The sequence below is a fragment of the Marmota marmota genome, unplaced genomic scaffold (assembly GCF_001458135.2).
Source record: "Marmota marmota marmota unplaced genomic scaffold, marMar, whole genome shotgun sequence".
NCBI classification, from domain to species: Eukaryota; Metazoa; Chordata; class Mammalia; order Rodentia; family Sciuridae; genus Marmota; species Marmota marmota.
Genome location: NW_025999869.1, coordinates 6,699,436 through 6,719,106, shown reverse-complemented (window position 1 = coordinate 6,719,106; position 19,671 = coordinate 6,699,436). Strand labels below are relative to the sequence as shown.

The 19,671-nt window shown below is 42.9% G+C and overlaps 1 protein-coding gene across 20 annotated transcripts in view; it reads left to right on the top strand.

The window, feature by feature from the left end:
- The window catches only part of Tenm2 (teneurin transmembrane protein 2), a 1,198,434-nt gene that overhangs the window by 1,015,607 nt on the left and 163,156 nt on the right, over nt 1-19,671 (top strand). For 17 of the 20 annotated variants that reach the window (XM_048815904.1, XM_048815861.1, XM_048815855.1 and 14 more), the window contains 2 exons: nt 874-996; nt 13,779-13,984. In XM_048815904.1, the coding sequence (XP_048671861.1) occupies nt 874-996; nt 13,779-13,984 (329 nt within the window). The remainder of the gene's footprint in view (nt 1-873; nt 997-13,778; nt 13,985-19,671) is intronic. The other 3 variants (XM_048815889.1, XM_048815881.1, XM_048815872.1) reach the window with 1 other exon arrangement.

Below are 19,671 nucleotides of genomic sequence, written 5' to 3'. Positions count from 1 at the left end.
GGGGGGGGGGGTCCTTTTGGGGCACAGTAACAGAAAGTCCAGAAGTTTCTTTGGAGGTTCGAGGTGCACATGGAAGTAAGACTTCTGCAAACACACACGCCTGTTTCCCAGGTGAAGAACAGGCAGTGCTCTGGATCACTTTGACCCATTCCATGCTCCGGGGGAGAGAGAATAGCGCTGTTTTTCAGGAAAGGACTCCATTCTATCATCGTCGCCCCCACTCCTAAACTTTTTCCACAATGTTCTGAAAGGGATCCACTTATCATGAAGAATGGTGCAAGAGATAATATATTTCTAAAATTTGAAAAAGGGAAAGGCAGGCTTTCAAATGGACCAATCCACCTTGGGTGCTGCTGGCTGTGTGGGAATGTGAGAGCAGGTGTAGTAGGGACTGGCAGGTGGGTGCCATTTGCATAGCCTCGATTTGAAGCTGAGTTGTATCTTGAGTAGTTTGGGAGAAACCATCCTTGTCAAAGTCCCTGGACTACTAGTCTAACTCCATTGCCTCCAGAGTGCCTGAAAAGAGGGATGTGATGGAGTGTCCCCGTCACCATGCTTCCGAAGGGGCGTTTCCACCTCTGTGGAGGCACCCTTTGGGAGATCTAGGCTTCGCCTTCTCCTCCCTCCTCGTCCACCAGGAGGGATCCTCCCTGCTGAGGCTTTGAGCTGCGGCAAGGAAAAGGAGACCTAGCCACTCAGATTGACATGCTTTCTGTATTTAGCTAATCCCTGCGGCCCAGGGCAAGCCATTTTTGAACTGCAAGTTTCCTTAAAAGGCAATCGCTTGGAAAAAAAAGGCACCTGGCCCTCCCCCTTGACATTTGCATTGCTGAATTATCTATTCATATTTTCATTACTTTGTCTCTCCTGCAGCAATGCATCTGCTCGGACTCAATTGGCAACTCCAGCCGGCAGATGGACACACCTTTAACAATGGGATAAGGACCGGCTTACCAGGAAACGATGATGGGGCAACATTGCCATCTGGAGGCAAAGGTGAGGTTCCAGCTGCTGCTTGCCCTCGAGGTCACAGGAAAATTCAGAGCCCTCGCCAGCTGGTTCAGGTTTTTTAATCCAAATCTTGGAAGGTATGCAAAAAAGGAAAAGAAAGGGGAAGGAAAAAAATTTGCTGCCTTTCATAGGTGCCCCCGTTAAAAGCTGTTTGCTGTTCCTGTCTGTTAGCTGTGTTTGGCTGGAGCCACTTGGAGCTGGCTCAGTGCCTGCTCCAAGCAATGTGCATACCTATGCTATCTACAGCGACTGGCAAGGTCTAGAGCTACTTGAAAGCATCCCAAGGCCTGGGCAGAAGCAACAGCAACAGCAGCAGCTGGAGCGGCAGCAGCAGCAGCAGCAGCAGCAGGAGAAAGTCCCGCCTAATCAGAAGGCGGGGAGCAGCAGGCCGCACATGCCACTAGACTGGGTCCCTCTCCCAGAGGAGAGACACAGCCTCCCTGGGGAACAAGCACGCCTGGCTTGGCATGCAAGAGACAGGCTCAGAGCTGTTCTGCTTTGGGGGAGAATAGAAAGGAGTTTTGACAACTCGGCAACAAAGCCTCTCTTCTCAGAACAGTGAAGGGGACAATAGAAATGTTTATTGAAGCAATCAGGCAACTGTATTCTTGCAGAGGAAAAAAAAAATAGGTGCTAACAAGGTGCTAAAAAGGAGGAGAGAAAACAGAACTGTAGGGCAGTGGGAACGTGGAGCAATTAGAAGACAAGAACAGCCAATGGCGCCACAAGCAGGGCTTGGCGGTGTTGGGGTTTGCTTAATTCAGGATGGAAATCACAAACAGGAGAGGTTGTATTGCAGAGTTACTCCAAACACAGAATTTGCCTCTTAGAATATATAACCAGTTCAACCCTCCATCCATTTCTTAAAATAACCACAGGGATATTTCCAAAAGGAAAGAAGGAACATTTATTAGGCACTTGTTGCACACCAGGCTTAGCATTGTAACTTCATCAGCTCTAAAGGGAGGGAAATCATCTCTGAGAAGCTGAGATCCAGAATGTTCTAGAAACTTACTCCAAAGCAAACAAGTAGGCAGGTGCAGCTTTAAACTCAGATCTGTGCCCTTTGCACCTTTGGGCAAGATGTTGGTGCTTTCCATAGATCAGTTGTTTTCCTCAGAGAAGATTCCAGAATTCTCTACCCTCAGAAATGTGCATTAGCCATCCTGAGAAGCCAGTGGTCTGTAGGTTACTCTCCCGAGAGCTGTTCTGAAGCTTCAGCTATGACTTTTCTTTTTATCTAGTCTTTAAGAACGGGGTTCTCATCTGTCACAATCATACCACTAAATTACCTTTAAGTAAGCATGAAAAAGTTTTATCTGCAGATGAAATAATATGCTTCCCATTATCAACTGAGTAAAATTCAACCTCAGAATGAAAAGTATACTTTTCCTTAACTGACCATGTTCTGCTTTAACTGACCAAAAAGCCCAGAGTCAAATTTATTGGCCTCAGATTGGAAATCCATTCACCTCCGGCACTTGACACCATCCCTTTCTTCAGTTTCCTTTACAGCACTGACTCTTGGCCTGGATATTTTCGCCCCTCAGGAGACATTTGGCGATGTCTGAAGAGTTTTTCAATTGTCACAATTGCAGGAGGTAGATCTAGCAGGGAGAGGCCAGGGATACTGTAAAAACCCGGCTCCACATAGGACGGCCCCCGTGATAAAGAATCTCCCCTCTCTGGAGTCTAGAGTGTCAACGGAGCTGCTCTTGGAACCTGCTTAGAGAATCTCTGCCACATCTTATCCATTAATATCCCTTAATCCACAAGTCAGCACCCCGTCCTTTCAGAAAAATGCAGAATACACATTTAAAAATGAATGTGCATCTTTTATCATCAGGCACAGGAATGCATTTGGTGTGTCTGCGTTCTGAAGTTATGTACAAATGCTTTTTAAATAGCGTCCTTCACAAATGGAAATCACTGATCTGCACAGATCCCCATCAATTAAAGTAGCCACCCCTCCACTGGGGATTAAGCTCCATTTCCAAGCTCCTCTCCCCTGTGACATCCCCCATCATCATGGTCAGAAAACAGAAGAAAACTCATCTCAGACCACATGCCTTACAAATGGGCTCCTCTGAATTAACAAATGAGGGCTGGGGCTGTAGCTCAGTGGCAAAGCGCTTGCCTAGCCCCTGTGAGGCACTAGTTCGATCCTCAGCGCCACATAAAATAAACAAATAAAATAAAGGCTTTCTGTTCATCTGCAACAACATCAAAAAAATCGATTAGTTAATTAACAAATGAGGAAACACTTTCCATTGTGTCTTTGGAACCACTAGAAGTTTCCCCTCCCACACAACACGCTTTTAAAAATATTGTGCAAGTCGTGTAACATCACCAGTTCAGATGCTTTCCAAATGAGTTATGAGACAGATAAAATGTTTGCTAAATCATTGCCCAATGTGTTGGTCAATAAGATACTTAGAAAAAAAAAAGGTAAAAGAAAAAAAGGGTGAAAATTTTCAATTATATAAATCCAGACACTTCCTTTCCCAATACCAAAACAGTAGTCTTCCAATGACTGAGGATGTCAGATCTCTTCTTGTTTTATAGATTGTCTTATCACATGACTGGAAAGATTACAGTGTCCTCATGCTCTCCTCACTCTTAGGGAATGTGACTAGAATTTCTCAACCCAGTGACCTCCCTCCTTTCCGCTCCCCAATTCCATACATTTAGATAACCTGAATCGATGCCAATCGACTACTTTTCCAGTGTTTCAAAGAGACAATCAAGACATATTGGCAATAAGTTAATTAAATAACACCCCCTCCATTTTTTTGTGGTATACAATAATCCTTCACGCCGATGTTTTAATCAAGATTCACCACACATTGCCAGGGAGGTTAATCTTATTAAGCAATTACTGGGTAAGTATCCAGCAGGAGTAAATTAAAATGTAAGCAAAACACAGGCGTGTGAGTCCCATCTAAGATGGCACATCGATGGAGAATTCATTGCCTGGTCTTGAGGAGTATTTACATTGCTCAGGTTTGGAAGGGCGTCTAATCGACAGGGCAGCCTCCACGCATGGATATGTTAGTGGAAACAAAGCACTTGATTAATTAGTTGGGAGAGGATGTTCTTTGGGCTTTGTCTTCCTTTCCCTTCTCCATTTGTCGTTGTCCATGGCTTATTTTTCCCTCCGCCCTCTTTCAATTAAACCTTAACATGGATGGTTGTTGAGTTTCGCATCCAGAAGAAGCGGCACACAACACTGCCACAGCCGCTCACCGTCTCGTGTGGGTTTCTATGTTCGAAGGAATGAACTCATACATCTTCATTAAGAGGACACGGAGCGCTTTCTCTATAGATCTGGGATTAGATAAGCCTTGAGAATGAAGAGTCAATACAGTATTCTGACCTGCTCGGATGATAAAAGTCATCCCAGTTTGATGGGGTGGGCTTCGAGGCAAGGTACACAAGAGCATTAAAGAGGCACACAGCATAGGTACCCAATTGGTCGCTGATTTTAAGAAAGAATAAATTCCCAAGTAGTATTTCATGGATTAGCCTCAAAACTTACGACTCATTTTACATTCAAAGTGTCAGAAGTCAGCCAACCCCAACTCAGTGACCACCTCTACCCAGCTGCCTGTGATGGTAGCTCCAGTTCTCTCTGAGCACAGCCATGCACATCTGCTCACATGTTTGCCGCTGTGCTTTTTCTCTACAACAGTGGAGCTCAGTCAGTACATCAGAGGCTACTTCAGCCCACAAGGCCTGAAATATTTACTACCTGACCCTTTACCAAAAAAAAAAAATTGATGACTTGTCCTGTGTCTTTTCCAAACCCACTTCTACTTTTCCAATAAATGCACAAATTGTGGGAGACCAGGGAGAGGAGCTCAAACTCCCAATACATCAGTTTTTCCTTCTCACCAAGCACTGGTTATGATACATTCTCGAGGGTCTTTTAATGCAAAATTACCTAGAATATAAGATGCTATTGCTGGTCTGGCTGGATGCAAACATCAGCGGTTTCTATTGGAGACTGTGTGACTTCATGCAGGTCCTTCTTTCTCTCTCTGCCTCCAGTTGCTCATCTCTGGAATGGTAGTCCCTCATAAACGTGCTGTCCTGCACAAACACTGCACGTGGGAACATGCACTTAATAAGCAACAACCTATGGATCTTTCATGTTGTCAACTGACGTCCTCATGACTTCTCTCCAATGGTCCACTTAACAAGTCTCTGTGGGCTGCCACTTCCTATGAGATGTCATGCTTTCCAAAAGGGAAGTTTGCTTTCCTAGTGTCAAGACAGACGATAATGCCCCTTCATCTTCTTTCCTTTACCTTGGAAGAATTGATACGAGCCCCCCGTGAGGATTTCCTCCCAAGCATTTGCTTGATGAGGTCAGTGGGAAGCAGGACTTCCCGTTCAAAAGGGCCGATGTGTGTAGAACAGGTTGGCCGGCTCCCCACAGCATTGTCTCTCTGCAGCTTGCGCTTCATGACTGCCAGCCTGTCTGTTTTAAGCCCTACCATTCTCGGTTTATAACTCAGCTGTAAACATTTATTTGTGCCTGAAGCACATTTCTTTCCTACCCTTTGAAAAAAAAATCAGAATTTCCAGATGGTATGCAAGTTGGAAAAAATGGCAAAGACTGTTATTCTGTTTAGAAACATGTTTTCCTACACTTGCCCTTTCAGCAAAAACTTCATAATGATTTTTACTAGTTGGCTTAATGCGTGGTACTAGGAGCCAGATTAGCAGGGAGGTTGGTAATTCTTCCTCTGGCTCCCGTCAGTCAGCCGCTCGATTCACACAGCCCAGAGTTTCAAAATGATCACTTCCCTGCATGGGGCTTTTCCAAAGTCAGTGAAGTTCCCAGAAGGACAAGGGGTCATTATGTTTGAGTCAAACATTACATTACCGCATGTCTACTGGCAGATACCGCAGCAGCCTGCACACCGACATAGTAACGCCTCTCACTGTGGAGATTGTGTGGTTCTACCCTTGCTACAGATGGGTACCACTCAAGTGCATTGCACTAGTGGATTTGTGCTTCCAACTGACACCCACAGCCCCATTCTGGGTTTCATGGTTTCTGTTTTCCTGGTGTTATTGTGGTTGACGTGGGTGTGAATAACTAGATCCATTTCCCTTCCCACTGAATTTGCTCCTGATCTCATTGTCCACCATTTTTCTCATGGTCGGCTTGCACACCCAGAGATCTGCTCTCTGGATTCACACTTCTGCATATCCCTTATATGCAGTGCATTGTCTGATCACGTAGTGGTTAAATTTGGGGGCTTGGGGTCTGCCAGATGAAGCTTTTGATCCCAGTTCCACCACTGAAAATTGGTGTGACCTTAAGCAAGTCACTTAACTTCCATCATTGGTTTTATCATCTGAGGGGAAAAAAAAGAATAAAGGGCACCAGGAGATCACATGGCAAGTAATATCTTCTCAATACATTTCAGCTACTGTTAATAATACCAATAAACTCAATGATGTATCAATGCAGAAGTGAGTTCATTGGACTGGTCAGAGGCATGAATATTTGTTAACTCTCTTGGTAGCACTTTAAGGGAACAAATTGAGGTTTCAAAAGATGTAAAGACCACATTCAGTTCCTAGAGCTGAAGGATCTTGTTAAAAAAAAAAAAAAAATCACTGCTGCTGTGTTCAGGAGCCCAGGGTGAGGCTGCTTCCTGAAGAACAGCCCTTGGTCAGCAGCTGAAGGCTCACAGGCTTAGCAACCTGGATGAGCTGTGCTCTTGGACAGTGACTCTAAGGTCCTAAGGAGAATCTATTCAATTTCTTGTTGGTTAAACGGCGGACTCAGATGGTTGTCCTGATTCCCAAATAAATGGAAACGAGGTGTAATGACTGGAGCAATATTCTGAATTCAACTTTATTTGCAATAGATAAAAATATGTGAGGCAGAATAATCGGCAAGGCAGATTTATGCAGAGGTGCCTCTGGAGTTGGGTTAAGTTAGGAAGTATTAATATGAGGCCTCATTTCCCTGTACGACTAGGAGTCCATTCACTTTATCACTTGTTTGGGGAATAGTTTCACTGTTTCCATAAATGAATTATGGTAACATTTTCTGAAATGATTAGCTCCTAATGTGGCCATGGAAGGCTGTCGTCTTGCTCGACATCCGTCTTATTTAACTGGTTGAAATTTTAGGCACATGTTTCAGACATAGGCAATAGTTTCACATTTACATGCGCAGTCGTCCGTAGAGTTATAGAGTTGAAAGATCCTGTAAAATTGATCATTAGTGTTGCCTCAAAAAAAAAAAAAAAACAGGCATCTCATCTTTAAGCTGGAGATGAGCTAGCCAGACCCATCCTGTCTCAGACATCTGCTTCTTAGAGCAAAATGATCACCATCTCCACTTTTCATTGTGCATCTCATGGAGAGACAGAAAAAGTCTGCCGTGGAAGTCCCAGCTCTGGGAGATGTGGGCTGGACTCTCTCCTGCTTTCCGGGACACCATGCCCAGGCATTGCCAAGAACCCAAGGATACTGGCCAGATTTCCACAGAGTGATTTCAGGGTCCTCCTTAGTGCCTCTTCTCCTGATGCCCCCAATTCAACTCAAATCAAGTCCGAGGGGACCTGCACTGCAGGCTTCCTAGATAAGAGAGAATGGGAATATGACCTTCACCCTAACTCTGATGTGGACCATCAGGTTATCTATTACTATAGTGTGTGCTGGATAATTGTTGACTGCATGAAAATAGGAAGGAATGACCTGCCCGCCATGCGTAGATGTTCATTATTCATTGTTAACTAAATAAAATCTGGCTACTCTTTACTTAGGCAGGTGCACAGAGCGGCCCAAGACAGCGGTGGCTGGAGCACATTAACACCAGCCATTTGGAGGAATGAACGTGTACCTGGGTTTGCCCTGGCCATCGTGTCCTAATGCATGTGACTGTGCTCTGCCCCTCTCAGTCCACAGGCAGACTGACCTCATTATACAGTGATTCCAGCTGCTCTGGAAAATGACTTCCTATTTCTTTAAGGCCCCTCCACCCTTGGCCATCCTTTATTAATGATGCCTACATCAGGCAGCCTGTGTATGAAATTAGACCGTCACAAATGTTACCCTTCAAATCCAGGACGTGGGTTAGGGTTGATATAAGGGAGCACTGCCAGTCATAGCAGAAAGGTGGAGAGGCACCTAAAGCAGCCCCTTACACAGATGAGCACACCACACAGGCTCACAGAGGGGTGGTGACAAGCCCAAAATCACCTTGCTAGAGGTTATTAGAGCTGAGCTAAACCAATTCTCCTGAGCCCCCTTAAGATCCAGACTTTCCCATAGGAGGACACCTACCCCATAGGAGATCACCTACCCCACAGGAGGACACCTACCCCACAGGAGGATACCTACCCTGCAGCTAAAGACAGAACCTCAGTCACGTGTTTCCTTGCTGCTTGTCTCACAGTGATGTCCTTTTAGGGATGAGTCATGGTGCTGGCGCTAGGATGACAGGCATGGCTGGACCTTTTTTCCCATTTGCTATAAGAAGGACTAGTGTAATCCTTAGGAAATTACAATGAAATGTGTGGACTAAATATTACATTATAGCTGTGTTGATTTCCTGCCTTTAATATCTGTACTGTGGTTCTGAAGAAAGATTGTCCTTGTTTTCTAGAAAAACAAGTGTTTGGAGGTAAAGGAAGATCTGTGGGTAATTACTTTCAAAGTTTCAGGACAAAAAAATATCTGTATATATATATATATATATATATAGATAGATAGATATAGATATAGATATTTTGAGTATATATATATATATACTCAAAAACCATCATCTCTCTGTATCTGTGGGAATTATTTCCAAAACCCTAGAGGCCAAAACCTGCAAGTGCTCAAGGTCCTTACATAATATGGTAGATTGTTTGCATATAACATAACACATCCTCCCATATACACTAAATCATCTCATGATAATAACGAATATAGTACAAATGCTATGGAAATAGTAGGCTGTATTATTTAAGGTATACTGAGAAGAAAAAAAAATCTGCACATATTTAGTACATGTTCAATTTTTTCTGAATAATTTTGATCTGCAGTTTTTTGAACCTGTGGATATAGAACCCACAGATGCAGAGAGCTACTGCATATACAAATATATATATATATATATATATATATACACACGCATATATACACGCATATATACTATACATATATATGCGCATATATGTATTTAGAGAGAATGATAAAGCCAATATATATGACATTTGTGGTATCTGGGTTGATGATTATAGGAATTCTTAGTGATGCTTTTGTTCTTTTTTTTTGTAAATCTGAAATTACTTCAAAATGAGAATTAAATATACATACATATATAGTTATATATGTACTACATATATGTACATACACATACACACACAGATACAGTATGTATGTGTACTTATATGTGGGCAGAATGAAAACCCCTTTTTGCAAAGCCTAATGCAGTAGTCACACATCTGGAGAATTCACTGTGAAAGCAGTCTCTAGCTATTTAATAGTATGGATACAGTATGTTAAACGCATCAAGTTTATTAAAAGTAAAGTCACCTGTAACCAACCAGCCATAAAGGCTTTCTGTTAACACTTCCTCCCCCTCTGGCCCCTGCACACTGTCTCGTACAGTCTTGGACACACTGAGAAGATGGCCCTCCTGGTCCTCTGTAGGCCACTTAAGACACCTTTGAGTCCAAATATCTCCTGTAGGCAAAGTCATGAAGACCTTGAGAGCTAGACCTTCTCAATACACAGCTGCTTGGAAGTCTATCAGCAGAAAGCTCATTCCCACCCATTCCTTCCACCAAAGGCTCAAGGTCACTAAGTATCAGGGGCAGAGCCCCCGATTTGGGTTTCTTAATCTAAAGGACCTTTCTACTGTATTGCATCTCCCCAAAGTATTTTCTTATTTCACACAAAAGATAAATTAGAAGTTTTTTCATAACTCTTAAAAAGATTTTATAAGGAAGTTTCTTCAAATAGTAAATGCCACAAAAGCTCTCAAAGGTAAATCTATTTTTTTATCTAAGTTCCATTTTCATGCAGCTTTCCAAAGCTCCTTTACGTGGTCATTGTATAGTTAAAATACCCACCAGATGGGCAGGTGGAGCTGGCTGCTGCTCAGCAGCATGGTATAGAGCACACACGGATGGCCAGGCGCTCAGCCCAGGGCCCCTGAGGTACTCCACAGCTCTGCCTGACCCCAGGGAGCACAGTGTCCGTGGGAGAACTGGAGGAAAACACCAAAAGCCACTCTAGATGCCAACAGCCATGTTACCAGCTGAGGCAGAAGGAGGTGAAGTTGTTGCAGAAACACCAACACAGAGCTGAACCTGTCTGGTCTGCACAGGAGCAGCAACAGTGTCATGAGGGAAAGGACAGCTTGGCTGTGACAGTGAACTTGACCTTGGCCAGGCCCCAGTTCCCTAGGTTAAGCTTGTTCTCATGGTTAAAAGTTGATTCCAAAAAAATTAGATTCTTTCAGTGGACATACACTTCACACACACACACACACACACACACACACACATACATGTTTATCATATACACAGAGTTTTCTTTTTTAAAAAAAAGATCCTTTATTTTGTAAAGAAAGCCAGATGCTTTCCTGTATCATTTTTCCTTCTTTTATTTCATTCCACGTAACTAGATAGCATTTATTTTACTGTTACTACGTGCGAGGCCCTGCACTGAGTCTTCTTTATGGGTCCACTTGTTACCCCATTCTGTGAGGTAGTATTACTGTGGTTCTCATTTCACAAAGAAGGATTGGAGGCCCAGACAGGTTCAGCAAATTATTGGAGGTCACACAGTGTGGAAGAAGTAGAGCTGGGATTTGAGCCCCGTTCTGTGGTTCCAAAAACTTGTACTTTACACCCCAGGTGCACCACCTCTTTGGTGGATGGGATACAAAGGAAGGGAGCATCTGAAACCTCAGGGTGGTGGCCACTGGGAAGGTGCCTTGTACTCAATGTTAGTAGTAATCAATTTACTGAGCTCAGTATCCTAAATCCAGAGTCTAGTAAAAGAGGGAAGAGATCCCACTAGTATAAGAACCAGACCTATGAGCCTCCATATCTGAGTTTCTCCAGAGCAAAGATTCTCTGGAGGCCAGCCTCCTTGTGTATCTCCAGCATCCACATTTGGCTTGATGTGATCAGAATTCATGTTGGTTTCCACAGTAGCTCAGAGGTCTCCTGGGTGCCAATTTCCTGCCTCTTTGTCATATGCTGCCATTGGCCCTGCAAACCCTGAAAGCCCCGCAGACATGAAGGCAGGCACATCTCATTAAGGTTCAAGATATGATGTCTTTAAAGTTCTTTTTTATTTTTAGTGCACTCCTTCAACTGGTTGCCATACACGTTGCTAGGATGGCTTTTAATCTCTGTCAAAGACCTCCAAAGTATTCTTTTTCAGAGGTTTTTTTTTTCCTCCTCTCTCTCTTTCTTACGGTTTCATTTTGATTATATTCCTTCCCCCAAAATCTTAATTTGGGGCAGGGTGGTATCCATCAAAAGCAGCATTTTGAAGTAAAGATTAATTTCTAACTTATGGTAATCAGACCTTCTGATCAACTTCTGATAATAAATATTTCCCCCTGGACCTGCCATGATTTCAGCAGAACCCCCCAATAAACCACATTCTCTTTGGGCTTAGAGCCTTAGCGATAATAAGAAGACTTATTTTGTGCCAGAAATTATTCTATGAGTTTTGCATGGATTAACTCAGTAATTCCTCATAGTAACCAGACAAAAAATAGTAACAGTGCCCCCAACTGGACACCAGAGGACACTGAGACACAGAGAGAAGCATCAAAGCCAAGATCCGCACCCAGGCCTTCTCTGTCGGGGGGTCCCTGCTTTAAAACACTGACACATATTCCTCCCCCCGCAGGTCTGTTTCAACGCCCGGTAGAAACTCTAGCCAGCATTAAGATGTTCAGGTGTGGGATAAAACCTTCAGTCCCTATCTAAAGATCCAAACTGCTCAGGACTTCTGGTGTTTCTTTTCTTAAATATGTTGTGGAATGAGATTTCCAAACTTCAGTTCCTAACTTGACCATCCTAGAGGTCAGAAGTATCTCATAAGATCCAAACCAGTGATTCTCCTACTTTATCTTGGATTCCTGCTTCCTTCTTATTTGACCCACTCTTGAGCACAATAAAATGGAGTTGTCCTTCCATGTGTTAAAGGAAAAAAAAGAGGAGAAAATAAATTTGTACATTCAAGTCACTCTGTGTTTTTTTTTTTCTTTTTTAATTTAGATATGCAAGAGCTTCCGAGACTAAAAATGTCACCTTTCTATTTTATGATGGGAAAACTGAGGCCAAGATCACATGAGTCTTGTCTTGATGCTGTAGCGAGATAGCAGCGGAGCAAGCTCTGCAGAGGTGGACGAGTTTGTTCACCTTACACACTGGTCTTTGTCGATTTTATCATTTCTCCTGACCATCCCAAACCCTTTGCAATGTGTGGTGACCAGATATGAACAAATATTTTCAAGATTCTAAACATTACAGAGGGGAACTTCCTCCACACTCAGGTTAGAAAAGGTGTCCAAACTGCAGGGCCACCTCCATGACCAATACCCAGAGGAGAAAGACCCTTGACGCAGAACGACTTTCATTCTTTCTGTTTGTCTTCACTTGGTTTAGAAGTTCTGAAGAAGATAGGCGGGTGATAAGATATGTGTTTTATATGACCCACCAAGCTCAAAATCCATTTGAAGTCCTTGCAATTGATCTTTACACTACAGATTTCTGACTAGGTTTTTCCCATTTGGGAGATAAGGAATATGATCCACCCTCTCTCTTTTCTTTTCTTTTTTTTTAATACTTTTTTACTTATAGATGGACACAATATCTTTACTTATTTATTTGTATGTGGTGCTGAGGATCGAACCCAGGGCCTCACACGTGCAAGGCAAGTGCTCTACCACTGAGCTACAGCCCCAGCCCTGCTCTTTTTTCTTGAGCAACTATTAGCAACTCCTAGCTTTTCACAATTCCATGGTGGTAAATGAAATCATCCTCAGAAGTGCAGGAGACACATCTAGTTCACAGTTACAAAGTCACCTCTTTCAAAACCGATTATTTCTCAAACTCCTGTTATTAAAGATCAAAAGGATGCTGAGTATAGGCAACTGGTATTTTCAATAAAAACAATTTCCAATAACGTAGCAGAGATGTGGAGATGTTCCCAAGAGAGGCATGGCTTTTCCACGGTATCTCGGACCCCTCCCTGTAACTTTCTGAGAAAGAGTTAACTCAGTACCCGGCTCAGCTTCCCATCAGCCCTCCGTTTTCTTCTGAGTTATTTTATTTATTTGTGCTGATTTTTTTGTCCAATGTGTCATTATTGGACTTATTTGTGCTTGAAAGAATAATGTGAAAGTCTGCAGGAATTAAATATGGAGCCATCTTACTGTCACCCTCCCCCTTTCCCTGTTGATGATTTTTGCATTCCAGTCATATTGGGGTGGTTGAAAGCTTCACGCGTACTTATCTGACTCCAGCTCTTATTATATTTGATCGGTAAAAGTAATCACAGAATTTTTAGAAAGTCTTGTGCCAAGATTTTAGATGCTCTGGGATATGAGTTTATAGCTTTGTTACTTAACCTAAATGTTTTAGCTGTGACTTCAAGAGACTCTTGCCATATGTTTAATCTTAATATTGAAACAAATAATTCTGACATATTAAACAGAAATGTAGAGCCCGCTAATGTATATAGTTGTCACTGACTCAATGTCTCTTCCTGTTTTCCAGTGCCCTGGTCATTGAAAAACAGCAGCATAGACAGTGGCGAAGCCGAAGTTGGTCGGCGGGTGACACAGGAAGTCCCGCCAGGGGTGTTCTGGAGGTCACAGATTCACATCAGTCAGCCTCAGTTCTTAAAGTTCAACATCTCCCTGGGCAAGGACGCTCTCTTTGGTGTTTATATAAGAAGGGGACTCCCACCATCGCATGCCCAGGTATGGCCAGGTTCCGTGTAACTATGTGTTTAAAAATGTATGCATATGCACATGCCACTTTACACCCACGGGGACACCTCTCATTAAAGCCTGGACAGTAACAGGCATGGCAAAGGTGCAGAGAGCTGGAACCCTATAAATTGCCAGGAGCCATGAAAAATGGTGTTTCAATCCCCAAAAGGGGTTGACAATGCTTCCAAAGTTAAACATGGGATGACCAAATGACCTAGCAATGCCACATCTACTATGTGCCCAAAGAGAATTGAAAACATTATTATTTGTTTTATTTATTTATTTATTTACTCACTTACTTACTTATTTTGGTACAGGGATTGAACCCAGGGTGCTTTATGACTAAGCCATATCCCCAGCCCTTTTTAAATTTTTTTAATTTTGAGACAGGGTCTCGCTAAATTGCTGATGGCCTTGCTAAATTGCTGAGGCTGATTTTGAACTTGCAATCCTCCCGCCTCAGCCCCCTGAGCTGCTGGGATTACAGGCAGGTACCACCATGCCCGGCAAGACATTGTTTTCTATAAAATATATACCAATGGATATTGCAGCATTATCAGAACAGCCAAAAAGTATAATCAACTCTAATGTCCAAATGATGAATGGATAGAAAAAAATGTGACATAGCCATACAATGGAAGATTATTCAGATCTAGAAAGGAATGGAACATTATTTCAAGCTACAACATGCATGAACTTTGAAAACACTATGCTTAGCGGGAAAGAGGCAGATACAAAAAGCCACATATTGTATGATTCCACTTATATGAACTGTTCAGAATAGGCAAGTCCATAAAGCAGAAGATTGGTGGATTCGTGTTTACCAGAGTATTGGACTGACTGTTAATAGGGATGGAATTTCTTGCCTAGGATGATGGACATGCTCTGATATTGGGTGGCTGGCATGATGGCATAACAGTGAATGTACTAGAACTTCTGAATTATAAAATAGCGACACTTATGTTACAGAAATCATATATATTTTTTAAAAAGGTAACATCCCTATCTGGTGAAGCTAGCTTTGCTTGCCCTGCAGGTTAATTTTGGATTCTTTGTTATTGAGTTCATTCATTGAAACATCACTTGGCAACCTTCTACTGTCTATGGGAATTTATGTAACAAATCAAGATTCCACAGTGGTTTCTGATTGGACCCCTGCTCAATTCCTTGGGAAGTCCTTAGCACTGTGAAGCTGAGATTATTCCCAGTACCAAAAATAAGAAGACTAGATTACATTGTGGGTTACTTTTTTTTTTCCTCTTAAGTCTTGTTTAATTTGTCCTGGTAGAAATTTTATTACACATGCCATTTGGGGTGATTGAACACCTGTCTAGCTAGGTTTTCTTTTCCAGTAATAATTATATGTCCTGAGACAAGCCACGTGCTTTTCTCTTCCTTGTTTACCCTCAAATCCAGCAAAACATAAAGCACATTAGGAAAAAACACCAGTAGAGAGGGAACACCTGTATATCCAGTCAAAGCTGACTTTGACATGTATTGGAAAGGTACTCATCTAGAAAATTCAATTGGAAGAATTTAAGGCTTTAAAACCATGGCAAATGTGAGGCTATCGGGCCACCCTTTCCTTGTCCTTAGCTTGTGGCAGGCATTGCTAATCAATGACAGTACTTTTCCTCACTGGACCCAGTGCACAAATGCCTCCGACATAACTCTCCAGGCAGCCACTACCAATCGACCAGTGTTGACTCTCAAGATGAAACTTATTTGCAATCCCATCTTTATAGCCTGAAATGATCAATATGAGGACTCAAAGGACTCTTTCGTTTTTGAGCAGGTAGGGCTGTGTACGTTTTTATTACCCTACACAGCCCATGCTATAGGGACCAATGTGTAAAATGGTAATCAATCATCCATCCATCCAAAAAGATATTTATTGGGCTAGGCACTGATTATCCAGAGATGAGTTAACACAGCCCCTGACCGAGAAGAGCTCCTCAGACAGAAATCGCATCTGCTCTCCACAGAGATTCTCACCCAGAAAAAAGACAGGAATTCAGCAGAAAGGAGTCCCAGGGGCATTGTTGTAGCTTCTGGCAGGGCAGCAGGGTGCTGCTCCGGGAAGTTATGCAGACTGTTCGGTGGTTTCCTTGACCTTCAGGCTCCAGTGATTCTGCTGGAGCCTCGTGCAGGGTTTGCAGTGGTGAGATGTGCTTATTGGCAGGATTCAGGTGAGCACGAACATGCCTCTGGGCACAGCTGAGCGTAACTTTCCTCTCAGCCAGTTGACTGCAAGAAACTATGCTGGGGAAACATTTCCTCCCTACATTGTTTTAAAGCACTCTCCTTCCCCACTTCTTTTGCATGCTTTTGGCAAAGAGAGTCTTGGAAAAAAACAATAATTACAGCAAGACAAGTCAAGACTCTGCAGCTGACTGATGGTGGACAGCGGGCAGGAGCACACTCCACCCCGTTTCCCTGCTGCTCTGACAATCAGGAGTCCAGTCCTCAGTGACAATGTCCTTTTTTCTTTTGTGGCTGTACCACACTGTCCATCTCCTGCCAACCTGGTGATTGTTCTAGTGATCATCCTCTCAAAATAGCTCCAGGGACAGCCCCATCACACATCTCAAGGGGAGGGAAATGAATAGGCATAGACGGATGCGTGCTGGGATATCGGTGGAGCTGCCAATTTAGGAATTCAGGGTGTATCGGGGGGTCACCGAAGCGAGGAACAGTGCAGATACTCTGAAATGCACAAGACAGGTACAATATAGGGGCGCTACTTAAGAAAAGAAAGGAAAAAAGAAAACACCTCCTTACACATCCCCAAATTCATTCCCTGCCATTACTTGCGTTCATGTCCATTTGATGAGCTACATTTCCTGGAGGAGACGGTGCTTAGCTCTTCACCGAGATAGGTGACTCACTCACGTCTCAAACTATTATAGAATTTCTCATTTCTATTGGCATATCCTATCAAGGAACATAAGTTCTATGGGGATTGGCAGTCTAGCCAAGGTGACTCATGTGAGCTGGAGAGGGCGGAGGAGACGGGGAGGGGGGATTCCGTTGGCTATGTTGTATGAAATGGTTATGTTTAAATTTTACAGAGTCTCATGCTCTGACCAAATGCCTATAAGGTTTAGTATCCTTGTCCAAGGATATTAAATACAGAGGAGAATCCTTTTTTACCTGCTTAAATTTCCCAAGAATCAGAACCAGTCCCAGCTGAGTTTTTGAAACTGGTTTTTTACAAAAGATACAGAGGCAACATGGTCTAGGAGAGGAATTCCTGGAGCTAAAGAGAGCACTGCTGAATGTAACCCTGCCTCACAGTAGCCAGGTGACCTTGGATGTGTCCCTCAACCTGCCATGGCCTTGGTCTCCTTCTCTACCTGTGACCTAAGCCTCAGGACATTGTTGTGATTATGTAACAACAAAGATAGAATGAGAAAGCACTTTATAAACCAACACAGTGAAAAGAAGATATTATATACAAGTGATTCATTATGCATTTAAAAATTGGGTGCTAGGGGTTTAGCTCAATGATAGAGCACTTGCGTATCATGTGTGAGGACCTGGGTTTGATCCCCAGCACCTCAAAAAAAAAGTATATGTAACCCTAACAAGCACTGTTTATAGATAGGCAATTATATAAATATAGACTTTTAAAATAAATTCATTTTCTAGTTATTTTCTTCTTACTAAAGAACAAACTACATCTGTATTGCAGAAAAATTTTAGCAACCAAAGAAGAAAGTAAAAATACCCACATTTCAAAATAGTCCCCTTTGGCTAAATGTTAATGTATTGTTTTTGCTATTTTTTAAAAAAATCCACTGCATTAAAACACAGTCTGAGAATCTTGGTAGCTTAAAATAACTAGGGCAATTTCTTGTTTACTCTGTATCCAGGGCTCTTGACCAGGGGTGATTTTGGCCTATACCCAATCCCATCCCCAGGTCATTTGGAAATATTTGAAAATTTGGGGAGTTGTCACAACTGGGAGGAGATCATTACCAGCATCCTGGGGTAGAGCCAGAGATACTATTAAGCCCCCAAATTGTACTCAGGAGCCCCAACTCAGAACTACCCAGACTCGAATGTCACTAGCTCTGAGTGGTTCACATTCCTCTTCAGTTCATTAGGACTTTGCTCAAGGTAGACCTCATTCAAGGACACAAACCAACAGAGGCTTCACTATCCGGAATATCACCAGCTCCTCTGTACACCAATTCCTGATGAATTTTGTTTGGAAGTGACGTATAAACTTTGAAGTCTTTCTCATATTAACCAAAGCAAGTCACCTCCTAACTTCAATGGAGCAGGAAGTACAATCTAAAGATGTCCCTGGAAGGAAGAACACCAGAAATATCAATGAAAAACCCTAATGACTTACACATAAAATGCTATGATACCTGTCCTCGTGGCTGGTCTTTGCCTCCTCAATCCGTGTCCTAAAAATAAACCCTTATGGGTTTTATTCATATTGCTAAATTGTCCTGAAAGATTGCACCATTTATACTCCTACCCACTGGCAGCATTGCCTAATGCCCATTTCATTTACTTGAACCCTTGCATAAAATAGGTATTACCAATTTTGAAGCCTTGTCAGTTTGAAAGGTAGATATTACATTGTGTTTTAAATGCAACATTTTGACACTCTGCATTGCATTTTTTAAGACACAGTCAAAAAAAAAAAAAGTCAGTCTTGAGCCATTCTTAGCCTACCAACTTGAATTCTTAGGAGGATGATGTGTGTACAGCAGCAGTCTAGCGCATCTTACCAAATATTTGAAATCCTACAAACTGTCAGATTTGCTGAACCCTGGTTGTAGAAAGGAAATAGATCAGACTGGGGGAAAAAAATAATAATCTGACCTGGCTACAGTGTTCTAGGCATCAAAGGAAATCTCAGAGGCTGTTGCTGCAAGTCGGAATCTTGGGTGGTTAAGGCAGTGAGCAAGTTTGCCTGACAGTTCTTCACTGATTGCTGCTGATATGTCAAGCCAAGTAAAACCCTTTGCGAGAACAAGTCAATAATTGGCAAATTAGGTACATGATTAACCTGAGACAACAAGATGCAGTTACCGCTTGGGAGCCCTGCCGGGACTTCACCTTCTCTGCAATCCTATTTAGCAAATATTAAAAATGCCTATTTCATCACTCAGACTGATGGAGCCAGGAGCCCAGTGACTTTCAGCAGCAACTTAGAGGCGGAGGGTGGGCCCGGAGCTCTGACAGCTCCCAGTAAGTGGAGGTACGAGGGACTGCATGGTAGTAAGATAGACGCTGTCAACCCCTAATTTACTACGGGAGGCTGTTTCTACAAGATGGGAAGCAAAACTATTCACACATGAAACACAGCCAGCAATGGCAGGGAGATGCTTCAGAGACCACAAATTGCCCCAGGATCAGACCAAAGATATGCAAATATGGCAGATGAGGTACGTGTGAACTTGGACTGAATGAGCTCCAAGCATTCCCCGTTTGTCCTCATCAGCAGATTCTCCTAATGGCATTTCTTCAGAGCACATAGGTGGCGATTTGTGGTATTGGCTTAGCCAGCTCCAGTTTGTCCCTTCCCACTGCACAGCATGATTGGAAAAGAAACTCTTTCTCTTCTTGTCCCCTTCTTTCTTGCCCTGCTAAGTAAATCTGTACATGGCTTCAGCCAGAGGTGGGACTAACAGGGTTCCTGGGACCCAGAGTGC